This window comes from Stegostoma tigrinum, chromosome 19, assembly GCF_030684315.1.
Source record: "Stegostoma tigrinum isolate sSteTig4 chromosome 19, sSteTig4.hap1, whole genome shotgun sequence".
In the NCBI taxonomy this organism is placed as follows: domain Eukaryota; kingdom Metazoa; phylum Chordata; class Chondrichthyes; order Orectolobiformes; family Stegostomatidae; genus Stegostoma; species Stegostoma tigrinum.
Genome location: NC_081372.1, coordinates 18,774,275 through 18,791,787, shown reverse-complemented (window position 1 = coordinate 18,791,787; position 17,513 = coordinate 18,774,275). Strand labels below are relative to the sequence as shown.

General features: G+C 41.4%; 1 protein-coding gene across 2 annotated transcripts; it reads left to right on the top strand.

Annotated features, from left to right (window-relative positions):
- The first annotated feature begins 419 nt into the window (after positions 1-419).
- On the top strand, positions 420-11,880 carry rps21 (ribosomal protein S21). 2 transcript variants are annotated; one of them, XM_048550084.1, is made up of 6 exons: positions 420-512; positions 2,823-2,937; positions 3,016-3,079; positions 4,977-5,048; positions 6,159-6,214; positions 11,808-11,880. In XM_048550084.1, exons 2-6 carry the CDS (start codon positions 2,888-2,890, stop codon positions 11,815-11,817), a joined length of 252 nt encoding a protein of 83 aa, XP_048406041.1. In that variant the 5' UTR covers positions 420-512; positions 2,823-2,887; the 3' UTR covers positions 11,818-11,880. The 2 variants fall into 2 exon arrangements, with proteins under 2 accessions (XP_048406041.1, XP_059508740.1); XM_059652757.1 differs by lacking the exon at positions 11,808-11,880 and having other exon boundaries at positions 6,159-6,218.
- Positions 11,881-17,513: the final 5,633 nt, after the last annotated feature.

Here is a 17,513-nt window from a genome sequence, read left to right as displayed (position 1 = left end):
TTTTTGATTCTGCTCGTCAGCAAGCAGCTGTCTAGTTTAATCCCATGCACTTGGTCCATAGCTTCATAGATATTTGCTAATCAACCTGTTCAAATATGGTTTTTGACACTTCTGGAGCAGCTGGGTGACGAACCGACCCTCCTGATCCAGAAGTAGACACTACTAGTGGACCACCCCCTTAAGTGGTTGGTGGAATTAAAATTTAATTCATTCAGGGCTCTTGTGTGATGCTAGTGTCCCTGCCAGGAGCCCCAGGTTCAAGTGTCACCTGCCCCAAAGGTATCTTAATAACATCTCTGAACAGGTTGACTAGAAAATACCTTAAAAGGCCCAAAGTAATCGAGGCTGACAGCTTGAAAGGTGGCCGTCGTGGTTCCGATTTGCCCCTCAGTGCGCACGCAGCATGGCCGATGGGGCGGGGCACGCCCCCCGGAAGCGGTGGCGACATGACGACATTGCCGCTGGCGACTCCTCCCCTTTCTCTTTTCGGCGGCCTCCGTTCGGATCGCAGGGTGAGTGTGCCCAGCTCTTGGGACTGCGGCGTTTCAGCGGGGCTCCCGTGGGGTGAGGATCGTGGCCCCATTTTTGAGAGCTCCCGCTGGGCCCCGGGCTGGTGGGGAAGGCGAATGGGGTTGGGATTAAGAGTGCTCGCTGCCTGATGAGGCACTGAAGAGGAAGCTGCCGCGTGTGTGCGAAGAGGGCCTCAGGCTCTGAGCCCGGGCCTTGGAGAGGGCACACTCTGTTCACAAGGAACCGCTACAACCTGCAGATTAAAAAAAATCCAGATAGTGTTGGAGAAGCTGAACGATTTTATATTATCTGTGACGAGGGAGAAATACCGAGACGATTTCGAAATACTGCATGTACCCCACACAAGCTAGCAAAAAGCACACTTCATCCTTCAAATAATTATAAGTATTCACGAATTAATACAGCAACAGATGGGGGGGGGGAGAACTGTTGGACATACTCGTGATGAGTGGGATATCAGGCGAGTTGAGTTTGAATGTGTGAACGTTTCAGAGAAAGTGCACCAAGCCCCTTTGTGTTCAAGCATTCTGTAGTTTTTTTCTCCATTTAAATAATACGTCCTTTTGTTCTAGCTTCCGAAATGAACAACTTCACATGGTTCTACATTATACTCCCATTTGCCAACGTTTTGCCCGTTAACCTATCACTATATTTGTGTTGTGTGCAAATTTGGCTACAGTACCTTCATTTTCTTCCTCCAAGTCATTAGCATATTATTAACAGCTGCAGTCCCAGCACTGATGCCTGTGGAACCCACTGGTTACGGATTATCAACCTTGGTGGGGGGGGTGGTGGGAATCCCTTATTTGCATTCACTGTCTCCTATCCTTTAGCCATATCAGTGTCCATGCCAATATGCTACCTCCAACAACATGAGCTATTACAACATTGTATTTTGTGGGGTACCTTGCTGAATGCATTCTGGAAGTCCAAATACAAACATATTTACAGGTTCCTCTCTGCACACTGAATGAGACTTCCTCAAAACTCTAACAGACAGTATTTCCCTTTCATGAAGCCAGGATGACTTTGCTTGATTGGATTGATTTTACAAATGTGCTGCTATTAGTTATTAAATTGATTCCAACAACAGATGTTAGGTTAATCCACTTGATTTTTCCCTCCTTTTTGGAGTGTCACATTGGCAGTTTTCCAAATCTCTGATACTTCTCCAGAATCCAAGGATTGTTGGGATTGCAGCCAATATATTCACTTTCTTGATAGCTACTTCTTTGCAGATTCTAGGGGGCAAGCCATCAGGGCCAGGGGACCTGACTGCATTTATCCTCATCAGTATGTTTAATGCTACATCTCTAGTGATGATGCTGTCACTTAATTCTTTCCCCACATTCTTTAGTATTAATAAAATGTTTGTGGTATCTTCCACCATAAAAACGATACAAAATCAGTTTGGGTAGCTCAGTGGTTAGCACTGCTGCCTCACAGTGCCGAGTACCTTGATTTGATTCCACCTTCGGGCGACTGTCTTTGAGAATGTTGCACGTTCTCCCATGTCTGCATGGGCTTCCTCCAGATGCTCCCACAATCCAAAGATGTGCAGGCTAGGTGAATTGGCCGTTTCTAATTTTTCTAATTCATGCTAATTCATTTTTGTCTTCTTACGTCTTAACTCTTGAGTCCCATTCACCTGTCACCCCTCTGCTGTCTGATTTACAGTCAGTGTTGTGATTTCAGAATTGTCATTCCTATTATCAAATCCTGCCATGACCTGGACTGTCTTTTTCTCTACAAACTCCTGAAGTCCCATCATCCTCCCAAGATCTTGAGGTCACCTAGTTCTTAAGTGTTCTGGATTTTAATAGTTCCACTCTTGACAGCTGTGCGTTCAGCTGCTTTAATGGAAAGCTTTAGAAGATTCAGCTGCTTTAATGGAAAGCTTTAGAAGATTATTTTTGTCCCACTTTGCCTCTACTTTACTTTCTTCCTTTAAGACCACTCACTTTGACCGAGTTTTAGTCATGTCACCTCATGCCTTAAGCGGCTCAGTGATGTATTGCTTCTCAGAAATGTCTCAAGAAGATTTATTGTACTAAAGATGCTGTAATTAGCATCCTTTAAGTTGAGCAAAAGGAATTTTCGTCCAGAAGATGTCTAATTACAATGTCATTGATATATTTTTGGTCACACGTTTGAGTAATACTGCTGATTTATCAATGTAATGGAACTATTTCAATTTTTATTTTCAAGCTGCCTAATTTGTAGTTGAAGTTGAGTATCTAATTTAATATTTGATACAATTTGCTGAAATTTTGACTTTTTAACGTGCCTAGATCTCTGCGTAACAGCTGATTTAAAACCCAGCCTCTGAAGAAATCACACATTTTAGAAAGCCAACATGCAGAACGACGCTGGTGAATTTGTTGATCTTTACGTTCCACGTAAATGGTGGGTAACAGACATGAACACATAAGATCTTCATGATGCATGCCTAATAGTTAGCTAAATTGTTACTGTTTCTTTCAGCTCTGCAAGCAGCAGAATTATTGCTGCAAAGGACCATGCTTCAATTCAAATCAACATAGCTGAGGTGAGTTGAGTTTCAAAAAACTGGAATGTAATTCTGAGTTATTAAGGCTGGATTGGTGTATTTGCAGTGGACTTGTTGTCCAGTGGAAGCATTTGGGAGATTTTATAGGGGTGCTCAAATTCTGTGTGATTTTGATTGTGAATCATTTGAAGATTTCCAGGTTGTATGCAAAGAAAAGTCAGTTTAAAAATAACTTCCAGGTACACTTTCATTATGTGCCTGAAAATGAGTGGGAAACAGGAATTTCTGTAGAGCTATCCATTAATTTCAACTCTCCAGCTTTTGCCCATGACCCTTCAAATAACACCTTTAATGAAATAAAACGTCCCAAGATGTTTCAACTGAGCACTTTCAAACACAGTTTGAATCTAAGCACTAAGGAAGTAATGGGGCAACTGACCAAATGTTTAATCAAGGAATTCTGATCTTAGAAGCACTTTAAAAGAGCAAGTAGGTTTAGGAAGGGAATTTCTGAAGCTTGGTCCCAGGTAGCGGAAGGCACAATGATCAAGGGTAGAGTGATTAAAATCAGAATGCGTAGGGGTTAATAAAATAAGATGGTTTTAGAGAATGTCGTAGGCTTTGAGGAGGTTTCTGAGATAGGGAGGAATGACGCCGTGGTGAGATGTGAAAATAAGGATTTATAATTTTAAAGTCAATCTATTCGTCGACTGAATCACAAGCCTGAACAGTCATCCACGTTGAACGGATGTGATGGCCTCATAGTATTATCACTGGAGTTAATTCAGATACCTTGGTAACATTCTGGGGATCTTGGTTCAAGTCTGTTACGACTTTGAATTCAGTCAATATCTAGAAGTTGTCCAGAAAGCCCAAGTGGCTCATTAAAGTCCTTCAGGGAAGGAAATCTACCATCCTCACCAGGTCTGGCCTGCATGCGACTACTGTTCGTCAGCAATGTGGTTGACTCTCAACTGCCCTCTGGGCAGTTAGAATGGGTAATAAATGCTGGTTTGATCAATGATGCCCACATTAATTTGAGTTCCTCAGTTTAACCCAGCAACAGTAGTATAGTTTGAAGTAGCAATCGTTTGCTGCTTGAAGCAGAACTAGCTAGGAGTGCTGTCCTAATGCTCCTGCAGTTTTTGTTCTTCTGGGTGGTGGAGGATCTGTACTCTCTTCTAAAGCTTTAGCATCCTTTCGAATGCATGGGTCTGAATTGAAAATTACTCTAGTTTAGGTTTTGCACAACTTTCTCACCTTTGTATTTGTTGTTCATCTGAAGAAAGCAACATATTTGTTGTTTTAACAGCCGCTTTAATTTTTCCTGCCACCTTCAAAGTTTTATGCACTCTTGAAAAATATGTCATTTCATTTGTGTTACCTCTATTTTCGTACAAAAATATATAATTTCACACATCTCTGCATTAAGTATTGTTTATTGTCTATCTGCACATTTCACAGTCATCGTCCTCCTGAAGTTACTTCATTCCTCATTCCCTTTCCAAATTTTTTATTACTGCACCCCTTGACTCATGTCTAGGTCATTGTTGTATTTCAAAAAGAGCGGTGGTCCAAATATCGTTCCTAAGGAACCTTAGTTTCTAGCCTGAAATGTCCATTCACTGCTATTTTCTGATCCATGTCCTTTACCAAATTTCAGATTCATGTTGTCACTGCTGTCCTGAGCACATTGGTTTCCCTTTTGCTGGAAAATTCATTATGTGGTACTTTGCTAGCTCCTTTTGAAAGTCTTTATGCATAATATCAGCTGCGCTACCCTTACTGTATTACCACACTACTGTTCCTCTGACTTGTGATAAATGGTCAAACAGTAGATGTATCAGTGTTAAGTTATGGAATTTGTTTCTAAGATGTCTGAGATATCTGTTGGCCCTTTCCTAATGGTTTAATCTTTTGATTAATTTTATCTTAGGTTGATAAAGTAACAGGAAGATTTAATGGCCAGCATAAAACCTATGCTATCTGTGGAGTTATCCGTAGAATGGTATGTATGTATGTATTCTGGGGACACTGATGGAAATATCTTCCCGCCTTAGCATAGTACCTTCCATTTGTTTTGTAATGTAGGCTTTGGTGATACTGAAGGGCACCATTTCTATTTATCTTCAGATTTAAGGTTGTTACTGCGTAATAACTACAGAGAACACTGTGTCCTAACATTAAGTCAAATTTATTTACATTTGTTCCTAATGGAAATTTTGAGGACATTTTAAAGTTTCCTGAACCGAACAATATCCTTTCTGAACATAATAAGTGATTTGGTTTGCAAGAATTGACTACTGTTTGGATGCAAACAATCCAGAATTTTGCCTTTTCTATGTATGAAATCAATTTGAAAATAATAGAAAATAGGCACTTCTGATAAAGAATGGATCTTATCTTTCATATAATTATCACTCTGGATATTTACGTAGGTCTGTATCCAAAAGTACTCATAAGTTTACTGTACTTGACCAAGAGTGAGTGACTTAAGAAATATTCTTCCTGACTTAGTTGACTGTTGGTAGGTCAGTAATGAGCTGGACACTTTGGGAATGATTCAGCTCAAAATGGTGGTGTTCTGTAGGGAAATGCAATCAAAACTAAATTTTACCCTCTCACCAAATGAGAGTTTGAACTTTTTCTGTTTGCCCCTCTTCAGTGGCAATGTTCTATTCCCACATAATTGCATTCAGTTGGATGTGGGGAAAGACTGTTTGTAGCTAGGGTCCTTCCCTAAGCAAATGGGTTATTGAAGATCCTGTGATTAATGGGACTTGGTTATACTGCAGCAGCATGACTAACATTTATATAGTTGTACCTCAGCAAGGAGCCCTTCAGCTTCATCTGCAGAGACACAAAATCTGTCCCAAAATGATCTTCATATCCAAACAAACAGAATGAGCATTTTTATTTTGATACTTGAAACCCGTTTCAAATGTTCCTGTATTTCAAGTATCTGACACATAGTGTGCTTACTATAAATGTAATAATTTAATCTGTGGCTGCAGTAAATGCAACATCTGATGGCCTTTTGGTGACTGGAGAATGCAGTCAAACCTGATGTGTGCATTTTGAAGAGTGATGTTATAGTTTATTTTGTTTCAAATTACAGGGTGAGTCAGATGACTGTATCTTGCGGCTGGCTAAGAATGATGGCATCGTGGCCAAGTAAGTTGAATATTGAGCCTTTAAATGTCCTGATTTTCTTTATGGTTGAGTAGTTTTATTTCTGAAATTAACACATGGGAGATATTGACACTGAGGAGTGAAACACATGATTGTTGCACATGCGGTAACAAATTAATAGGCAGTTCTGTACTGTGATCCCATCCCAAGCCCAACATGACGTTTATTAAAAACAGAAAAATGGGAACATTAGGTCATACATCTGTGAAGAAAGGAAGTTGTCTTCTCAAGCCTATAATCTTTCACCAGAAATTAAGAGTGCTGAACCAGGTTATAAATGGAACGACTACAGTGAACAGACTGAGGAAAGTTGATTCTTCCAGTACAGATTTGAACCAGAAGTGGACTAGGTAATAAAAATAGTGACATAAACGGGAGTAAGGCAGGGTGGGCTGTTGAGTGTGAGCTAGGTAGCTTTGAACTGGGATATGTTTCCAAACTCCAGGGCATTGGTCTAATCCAAGTGAGGCGAGGAATAAATAACGTGTGTGAAGCGATCTGAGGCATTGGGATCTGACTACAGAGTTATAATTGAAGGGGTAAGTGGGAGAAGCAGATTTACTGATCTAATCACAGCTGTCTGATCAGACCAGTAGAAGCACAGGGTGTATTGATCACTGACAGCCAAAATCTCAAGATCGACAAGGGTGGGAGAGAGATATGAGAGAGATCATGGAGCAGTAAAGTCCTTGAAAAGTGTATTGTTCTGGTGTTAGTACTTAGTTCATCCTGTATTATATCTAACTGCATGAAATGCTGAGGTCACTTTTGTGATGTGGTGCAAATGCAAATGTCCACAGTTTGACAGTAACAGAAGGCAAACAAAGCAAAAACTACTTAAGCCTAATAGTTTCACTAATTGAAATAGCCTGCAAGATGTTGCATCTGCTACAGACGTCAAAATGTACAATGATTACGTGATTCCTAATCTCCCAAGGAATCAAACACTTCTAACTTCAGTCACTCAGCCCTAAATATAGGAAGATGTTAATAAACTTGGCAGAACAGATATATTTGACGAAGGAGCTTCAATATAGGTAAAATGTGTGAGGTGGTACCTTTTTTAATAGATTAAAGAGACTGCATACTCTGGAAGATAAGTGCCAAAACAGGTTAGAAGTTTGAGGGCTCTGGAAAGAGCTCTTTGAAAAAGCAAAGTAAAAGGCTTTTTTGGATTCATTTTTGGAAGGACGGAATTAAGTAGCAGAACCTTTATATGAAACTTGGACAGAATCTTGGTTAAACTAAGTACAATAAATCTTGCTCTCATTGGAGGCATAGGTGCATTGGGGAAGGTCTAAAAAAAGTCTTGTTAGATGCCAGAAATTAGAGGCTGTTCATCAGGGAAGATTGGACAGGCCAAGTCTCTTTCCTTTTAGGAAGGTAATGACTGAGCAACAGAGGTCTTAGGAGAATGAAATGATTTGTTAGTGTAGATATAGAAATGTTTTTGTTTACGGTTGAGAACAAAACCAGCTCCGTAAACATAAGCGGTCATTAATAAAATCAGTAGGGAAACCAGGACAAGCCTGTTCACACTCACTGATTAGAATGTGGTACTCAAAGTCACCCAGGGGAGGCAGTGGTGTAGAGATGTTATAGCTAGACTATTAATCCAGAAACTTAGTTACGGTTCTCGGGACCTGGATTTTAATCTTGCCATCGCAGGTGCTGGAAGTTGAATTCAATTAAAAATATCTGTAATTAAGAATGTATTGATGACCATATAAGAATTGGAAAACCCTATCTGGCTTGCTGAAGTCCTTCAGGGAAATATATCTGCCATTCTGATAGTGGTGGTCCTGTGCACTTCTCCAGATCCATAGCAATATGGTTGACTCTTAACTGCCCTCTGAAATGGCCTAGCAAGCCACTCAGTTGTATCAATCACTATGAAGTCTCAACAAAGAACTGAAACTGGATGGACCATTTGGCATCAACGTACATGCCAGGAATGACAAGTACAGAAACAGGCCTATCAACCCTGTAAACCAACATCTTACCATAATTTGGGGGCTAGTGCCAAAATTGGGAGAGCTCCCTCACAGTTTAGTTAAGCAAGAGCCTGTTATAGAGTATAGTCATACTCATGGAGTCATACAAGACAGATGATATCCCTGACACCACAGTTACCTTCCCTGGATATATCCTGTCCCATCAACAGCACAGTGATATACAGTCATGAAGGAGTTACCCTGGCTTCAGGTTAAACGTGGCCAAGGAGACCTGCTGGTCACCACATACCGTGCTCCTCCATTAACATCTCACTCCCTAGGCTGATGAATCAGTACTCTTCCATGTTGAACAACTCTTCAAGGAAGCACTCAGGGTGGTAAGGGCACAAAATGTACTCTGGGTGGAGAATTTCAAATGTCCACCACCAAGAGTAGTTCAGCAGTAGTATTACTGATCAAGTTGGTCAGGTCCTAAAGGACAAAGCTGTTAAATGGGGTCTGCAACTGGTAGTGAGGGAACCAACAAGAAGGAGAAAAATATTTGATCTCATCCTTACTAATCTGCTAGCTACAGGTGCATCTGCTCATATCAGTATTGGTAAGAGGGGCCACCCCTGCCTGAAATCTCGCTGTGACATTGAGAATAACTTCCATTGTGTTGTATGGCATGATCACAACCATAAATGAGGCAGGCTTGGAACAGAGCTAACAACTCACGACCAGGCATCCATGAGTGCTATGGGCCATCAACAGAAGCAGAACTGTACTCTAGTATAATCTGCAACCTAACGGCCCGACATATTCTCCACTTAACCATTACCATCAAGCCAGGGGATCAGTTCTGGTTCAGTGCACGGTACAGGAGGTCATGTCAGGAACAACACTAGGCATACCTAAAAGCGAGGTCTAAGCTGTTGAAGCTACCAGAACTTAGGTGCCACGTAGCATAAGCAGCAAGTGATAGACAAGAGCTAATTGACCAATGGATCAGATCTAAGCTTTCTGGTTGCCCAACATCCGCTGTGAATGGTGTGGACAGTTAAATAACTCACTAGAGGATGAGGCGCCACAAATATCATCATCCACATGGAAGAGCCCAATACATCAGTGCAAAAGATAAAGCTGAAGCATTCACATCAATTTTCAGCCAGATGTGCTGAGTGGATGATCCATCTCGGCCTTCTCCAGTGGTCCCCAGCATCCCCAGTACCAGTCTTCACCAAATTCGATGCACTCCGTGTGATATCAAGAAATGGCTGGAGGCACTGGGTACTGCAAAGGCTATGAGCCCTGACAACATCCAGCAATAAGACTGAAGACAAATCCTCTGCAACCTGATGCTCCCGCCAAGTTCTTCCAGTACAGTTACAACACTGGCAGGCCAGTGTGGAAAATTGCACAACTATGTGCAATACACAAAAAGCAGAATGAATCCAACTCAACCAGTTACTGTCCCATCAAGGGGAGGCGATGATCTAGTGGTATTGTAGCTGGACTGTTAATCCAGAGACCCAGATGAATGTTCTGGGGACCAGGTTTGAATCTCGCCATGGCAGTTGGTGGAATTTGGATTTAATAAAATATCTGGAATTAATAATCTAATGATGACCATGAATCTGTTGTCAATTGTATGAAAAACCCATCTGGTTCACTAATGTTTTTTGAAGAAGGAAACTGCCCTCCTTACCTGGTCTGGCCTACATGTGACCTCAGACCCACAGCAATGTGGTTGACTGGATGTAAGTTTGCTAGCTGAGCTGGAAGGTTCGTTTTCAGATGTTTCGTCACCATTCTCGGTAACATCATCAGTGAGCCTCCTGTGGTTGACTGTTATTTGCCCTCTGGGCAATTAGGGATGGGCAATAAATGCTGCCTCGCCAGCGACTCCTTCATCCTGTGAATGAATAAAAAAAAGTCTACTCTTGACGATCACTAATGTAATGGAAGGTGTCATCAACAGTGCTGACAAGCAGAACCTGCTGAGCAATAAAACAGCTAATTGGAACCCAGTTTAGGTTCTGTCAGTCATTCAGCTCATGACCTCATTACAGCCTGGGTTCAAACATGAGCAGAAGAGCTGATTTCCAGAGCTGAGGCGAGAGTGACAGTCCTTGACATCAAGGGTTTATTCAACTGAGTGTGGCTTCAAGGAGCCCTCCAAAACTGGAATCACATAGAAAGGTGTTTATCGTTGTTCATGGTCCATCTCAGCTGCGTTTCGGAGTCTCCAAGGAGATCCTCAATGGAGTGGTCCAGGCTCAGTAATCATCAGTTGCTTCATCAATGACATTCCCTTCATCATAAGATCAGAAGTGAGGATGTTTCTTGTTGATTGCACAGTTCCTCAGGTACTGAAGCATTCCTTGTTCAAATGCAACAAGATCTTGTAAATATCCAGGCTTCGGCTGACAAGAGCTGAGTAACGTGCCATTGCAAATGGCAGGCAATGACCATTGCCAATAAGAGACAATCTAACCACTGCCCCCATTACATTCAGTGGCGTTACCATGACTGAATCCCCCACTATCAACATCCTTGTGGTTACCACTGACCAGAAACTCAACTGGTATCACTATATAAGCACAGCGGCTACAAGAGCAGCTCAGAAGCTAGGAATACTGTGGCAAGTAACTCACTTCCTGACTCCCCAAAGCCTGTCCAATATCTACAAGGCACAGAGCCAGGACTGTGATGGAATACTCTCTACTTGCCTGGGTGCCTGCAGATCCAGCAATACTCAAGAAACTTGACAACATCCAAGACAAAGCAGCCAGCTTGATTGGCATTCACACTCTGCACCACCAACACGCAGTAGCAGCAGTATATATTTATCTAAATGACGCACTGTGGAAATTCACTGAAGCTCCCTAGACAGTACCTTCCAAACCACAACCATTTCCTTCTGGAAAGACATGGACAGCAAGTACATGGGAACACCTCCAACTCCAAGCCACTCAACATCCTGACTTCAAAATATATCTTCTGGAAATATATAGTTCCTTCACAATTGCTCTGTTAAAATGGTGGAATTCCATCTCTGAAGGGCATTGTGCGTCAACCTACACGTGGACTGCTGTGGTTCAAGAAGGCAGTTCAATACCACCTTCTCAAAGGCAATTAGGGATGAACATCAAATACTGACGTGCCAGTGATGCCCATATCCCACAGATGAATTTTTTAAAAAAAACAAAGGATAATTGAGGCAAATAGTGTAGGCACCCTTAACAGAAAGCTGGAAAACAGATGAAGGGTAAAGTGACAGAAGGGTGCATGCAGATGGCTGGCATGAGGCTCGAGTACAGCATAACACTGCAAAGACCATTGGGAAAATACTTAAGCATTTCACTTTGAATTTTTAAAACCTTGAAAGGTTTGCTTGTTAGAGTGGGCAATGTGAAAGATTCCTCAAGTGTACCAATTCCACGTAATGATGAATTGCAGTAAAGTACAAGGTGTTGAGATAAGTTTATTGCTACCCTAAAAGCATAGATTGAAATGTCTTTCTTGTTAACTTGTGATAAATAATTTAAAAGTTTTACTGGGTTAACATTTTTAATGTTATTTGCTTCACCTTTATTCTGAATGTCTTTTAAAGTTCTGTTTTTTTGTTTTTCTTTCAGAGTTGTCTAACAAGCTGAAGACTAGTTATGAAAAGTTTCATGTTTGTATAGAAATAAAAATTTGAGCAAAATACATAGTGATTTCATGTTTTTGGTTACTAAGTGACAAATAATCACAACAGCTGTTCATTCCACTTTTACCCTTGACTGGTAACATCAGTATATCACACTTTGACACACCTCAAATTATTTGTTAAAATGAAATTATTATTTTCAAAAATGCTATTTTCTGCACATCTTGTGCTTGCCACTTATGCTGGTCATTTGTGAGTAAAAATCCTGACCTCAGACCTCAGTTGCAGTTGTCGAATTCTTAGTGAATGTTACAGACTGAAACACTGACATTGAGAATTTCCTTAATATTACATCTTTTAATGTTGACCTTTATCTCATGGAGGACGATAAACCTTTACTGCAGATTTCAGAGTGGAAGCATGCTAACGTACACGGTTTCTGATCTACTAAAACAATCCTAAAATTGATTCAAATGCAATCTGGGAGATGAATTGCAGTTTTCTAAGAAAGTGCAAATTTTAGGTTAAAGAAATCTCAATCTGCTTGGGGGTTCAGTTTTACCACTTTCTCATCAGTGTGAAAAGATTTCATCTGTGCATCAACACAAGCATTCTGTTCCGATACACAGCTGCATTGGGACTAAGCAATTTGAGAGACTTTCCACAAGGCATTGAAGCTACACTGGTTGCATTATTACTTCAGTTCAATGCAGATTTGAATTTCCAGAATGTCCAGCTTAAATCTCAAATGTGTAAGAAATATATTTTTTTTAATTTGGGAGGTGGGAAGGAGGAAGGCAAAGCTGTGTTGTCACTGCACAGTCTGTAATTCTGAAGGATATCAACGTGGATAATGGTGTTCAATCAAAAGCTGTTAATTCTAACAGTTCGTTTAAGCTTCTATACCTTGCTGATGTGTGAGATCTAATAAAAGGTGATCACTGCCTAAAAAGAATACATAGGGACCGTGTTTTCAGATATTATTCATTGCTTTAAAGGTCAAATAATGACTGGAAGAGTATTCATTTCCTTGGAATGCTGCTTTGTGTACTAAGGTCTATCTTGTCATCGAAGGAAAATTCTTGTAAACAGTATAGTGATTACAACAGAGTGGTCTTACATGATAAATTGAGAACAAGGGATTGCACTCATTAACAGTACATTCGGCTATCTCGAGTATTGAACAGATCGTTATTGAGATCAATACAAAATAGTAAGTTGGAAGTGCTGAATGTTGAGTATAGGAGTTAGGATGTCATGTTTTGAATATACAGGACATTGGTTAGATGACTTCTAGAATACTGCATAAAGTTCTGGTCACCTTTCTATAGGAAGGGCGTCTTGAAACTTGTGGGGGTTCAGAGGAGATTTACAGGAATGTTGCCAGGGTTGGAGGGTTTGAGCTATAGGGAGGGGATGAATAAGCAGAGGCTTTCTTCCCTGGAGTGTTGTAGGCTGAAGGGTGACCTTTATAAAATCATGAGGGGCGTGGATAATGTGACTAGCCACGGTCATTTTCCCAAGAAAGTTGAGTCCTACACTAAAGGGCATAGGTTTAAGATGAGAGGGCAAAGATTTAAAACGAATGTAAGGGGTGACTGATGCAGAGTAGTGCATGTAGGTATCTGGATGGGTATGTGAATAGGAAGGGTTCAGAAGGATATGAGCTAAATGCTGGCAAATGGAATTAAGTCAAACTGGGATAGCTGGCCAACATGGACAAGTTGAACTAAAGATAATTGGAACTGCAGATGCTGGAGAATCAAGTGTGAAGCTGGATGAACACAGCAGGCCAAGCAGCATCTCAGGAGCACAAAAGCTGACGTTTCAGGCCGAGACCCTTCATCAGATGAAGGGTCTCGGCCCGAAACGTCAGCTTTTGTGCTCCTGAGATGCTGCTTGGCTTGCTGTGTTCATCCAGCTTCACACTTTATTATCAAGTTGAACTAAAGGTCTGTTTCCAAACTGCACGTGATTCACACTTCTTTGAGAATAAATTGGGAAGCTGAGTATTACAGATGGTAAATGGATGTTTTTACTCTGCTTGTGCAGGGATCTGCCATTGGAGAGTGAGTGGTAGAATCTAAGGTGTTATTGAGGGAAAAGTTCTTTCAAAAAGGAGAGTGCAGTTAGTAAAATCATATTGAAGATGTTAGAAGGTGATGTGATGAATGCAGAGGGCAATGGAGTGAAACGTGAGGACATGGTAACTCCTATCACAGTTGGGATAAAATCAAAAGCTTGAGAAATAGGATAACTGCTCTTTGGAGGGGGTACACCCAGATGAAGTCAAAGGACTTTTCACGAGAAGAAATGCCTCAAATGTTTACGTGTTTTCCTCTTGCCTCATATTAATATTACTTTTACCTATTCATTTGATTTCTTTCAGTATATTTGCATGTTCCATAGAATCCCTACAGTGCGGAAACAGGCCATTCAGCCCAACAAGTCCACACTATCCCTCCGAAGAGCTTCCCATCCAGACCCATCCATGATGGCTAATGCACCTGACCTGCACATCCTTGAACAGTATAGGTAATTTAGCACAGCCAATTCACCCACCGTGCACATCTTTGGACTGTGGGAGGAAACCAGGACTCTAGCAGAAACACATGCAGACAGGGGGAGAACATGCAAACCATGCACAGTCGCCCAAGGGTGGAATCAAACCTAGTTCCCTGTGAGGCAGCAGTGCTAACCACAGAGACACCATGCAGTCCACTTTTCAACACTTTGGACCCTGACAAGCTGGCAGCAAGGAGCCGCTGTAAGTGGTCTCTAGCTTTACATCCTTTCTCAAAATTACACATCTCTTAACCGATTTGCATTTTACTCTTTCTTTTTAAAACACAGGCCACCCATTGTTCCCGATTTACATGTGGGCCATTATTGTAGAGTGATGATCTGATCTTTCAGCACCAAAATTCATGTCCAGGTTTAGACTCGACAGAAAAGTAAGCCCTGTTTTTCTACAAAGAAATACTGCATTCTAAAGATAGCTATTACAAAGTAGCAAAATAAAGATACTCATCATTTGAGCCCTGTTTTAGCAGGAATTTATGAGATTTCAAAGGTCGACTTGTATGCTTTGATTTACAATAATCTGTCTGCACTCACTACCAGTGATTGATTTTGGCATTTACTATTTTGATACTGCAGCGAGCTTTGTTAAACACACTGCAATTTAGACCTTGGAACTTCAATAAGAATGGTTTTGACCTATAATGGGATGGAATTGCCAGCGTTTCCTCACATCTAAATTATTGTCATTGCAGTGACTCTGAAGAAATTTCTAAATTACCTCCCCTGTCACTTATTTTCTACAGAAGCAAGAGTTGAGGGCCAAGCTCGGGTTGTTCAGCAAATTGTGCAGCAAGCTCAAGAGACCATGTGGGGTTGCTTGTTCTTACATTCACCAGCAGATGGTGCTAAAATATTTGAGTGCAGTACATTCAACAATTGGCGATGAATTCTAGATTAGGAAAGGTGCTAGATCTTGCTGGATAAATGCATTAAATGTCTTCTGTTTTAGAACTCCTGCTTTATTGACATTATGCATGTATACAGCACTAATGTATAAAAATTGTTGTTTGCAGGGATAGTGAGAATTGCTGGAGTCAGATATAAAAGAGGGCTGTTGTAGGCTGCAGCGGGACATTGACAGGATGCAGAGATGGGCTGAGAGGTGGCAGATGGAGTTCAACCTGGATAAATGCGAGGTGATGCATTTTGGAAGGTCGAATTTGAAAGCTGAGTACAGGAGTAAGGATAGCATTCTTGGCAGTGTGGAGGAACAGAGAGATCTTGGTGTGCAGATACATAGATCCCTTAAAATGGCCACCCAAGTGGACAGGGTTGTTAAGAAAGCATATGGTGTTTTGGCTTTCATTAACAGAGGGATTGAGTTTAAGAGTCGTGAGATCTTGTTGCGGCTCTATAAAACTTTGGTTAGACCGCACTTGGAATACTGCGTCCCGTTCTGGTCGCCCTATTATAGGAAAGATGTGGATGCTTTGGAGAGGGTTCAGAGGAGGTTTACCAGGATGCTGCCTGGACTGGAGGGCTTATCCTATGAAGAGAGGTTGACTGAGCTCGGACTCTTTTCATTGGAGAAAAGGAGGAGGAGAGGGGACCTAATTGAGGTAGACAAGATAATGAGAGGCATAGATAGAGTTGATAGCCAGAGACTATTTTCCAAGTCAGAAATGGCTAGCACGAGGGGTCATAGTTTTAAGCTGGTTGGAGGAAAGTATAGAGGGGATGTCAGAGGCGGGTTCTTTACACAGAGAGTTGTGAGAGCATGGAATGCGTTGCCAGCAGCAGTTGTAGAAGCAAGGTCATTGGGGTCATTTAAGAGACTGCTGGACATGCATATGGTCACAGAAATTTGAGGGTGCATACATGAGGATCAATGGTCAGCACAACATTGTGGGCTGAAGGGCCTGTTCTGTGCTGTACTGTTCTATGTTCTAACACAGCATGGAGCTGGAGGAACACAGCAGGCCGGGCAGCATCATAGGAGCAGGAAAATTGACATTTCCGGTCAGGACCCTTCTTCAGAAATTACACAAGAGCCATTTATGAAGAAGGGTCCAACCTGAAACATCAACTTTCCAGCTCTGATGATGCTTGCCCTGCTGTGTTCCTCCAGCTCTGCACTGTGTTGACTCACAGATATTTGTGTGCCAAAACACAATACGTGGCTAATCACTCTGCAAGAGAAATGAAACCAGGGTTGAGCTGCCCATTTGTACAAAGCCGTGTGGTTGATTCATAACTGCTGTTTGCAATGACACAACAATCCATGCAGTAGACATGAGGGCAATTACTTTCTAAAGCAGGGCAATTAGGAATGTGCAATTGATGGCAGTGATGCCCTCCATCCTGTGAATGAATTTTAAAAGTGAAGAGTTTGGAGTTGCCTCAGGGAGATGCCATTTAGCACAAGAGCCTTCTTGATGCCAAAGCTCGATACACACAGTTCTCTTGCACATGTTGCAGAAAGAGGAATCCAATCTACCAGCCTATCACTCCCTTGCTGGGAGGGACTTCCACGTGGGGGTTAGCACAGTGGCTGCTATAGTTGCTCTGATATTGACAGCTATCCATCCAATAATCCACTTCCTTCAAATACAAGGACTGTGGATTGCTGATTAAGGAGGCATCACTACTTTTAGTGATCGATATGATTTGCATTCCTGTAGGGAAGTATCAGTCGGATATTAATTGAATGAATTCCTTTACTGTTCATTTAGAACACTGGGGTTTATATGATGGTCTGATTCTCACATGCATGCCATTTGTGATGACCCCCACTTATATCTTGCAATAGAAGATAGTGGAATTCAAATTCAATAAAATCTGGAATTCAGAGCCCGATGATGATCATGAAACCAGTGTCAATTGTTACGAGAAAAGACCCATCTGGTTCACTAAAGTCCTTTAGAGAAAGAAACTACCATCCTTACAGGTAGTTCTCCTATAAAGTGATAGTTGCGTTCTTTTGTGACCTCACACTATAGAAAATTGCTATTCCTGTACAGCAGAAAGTTTGCATTATACAAACAGTATCCATTATTCTTCAGTTGCGTTACAGCCAATTCATGTTAATGAAACACGCATGATTGACTGTTAATTGCCCTCTGGTTCAAATAGGGATGGGCAGTAAATGCTGGCTTGGTTAATTGACATC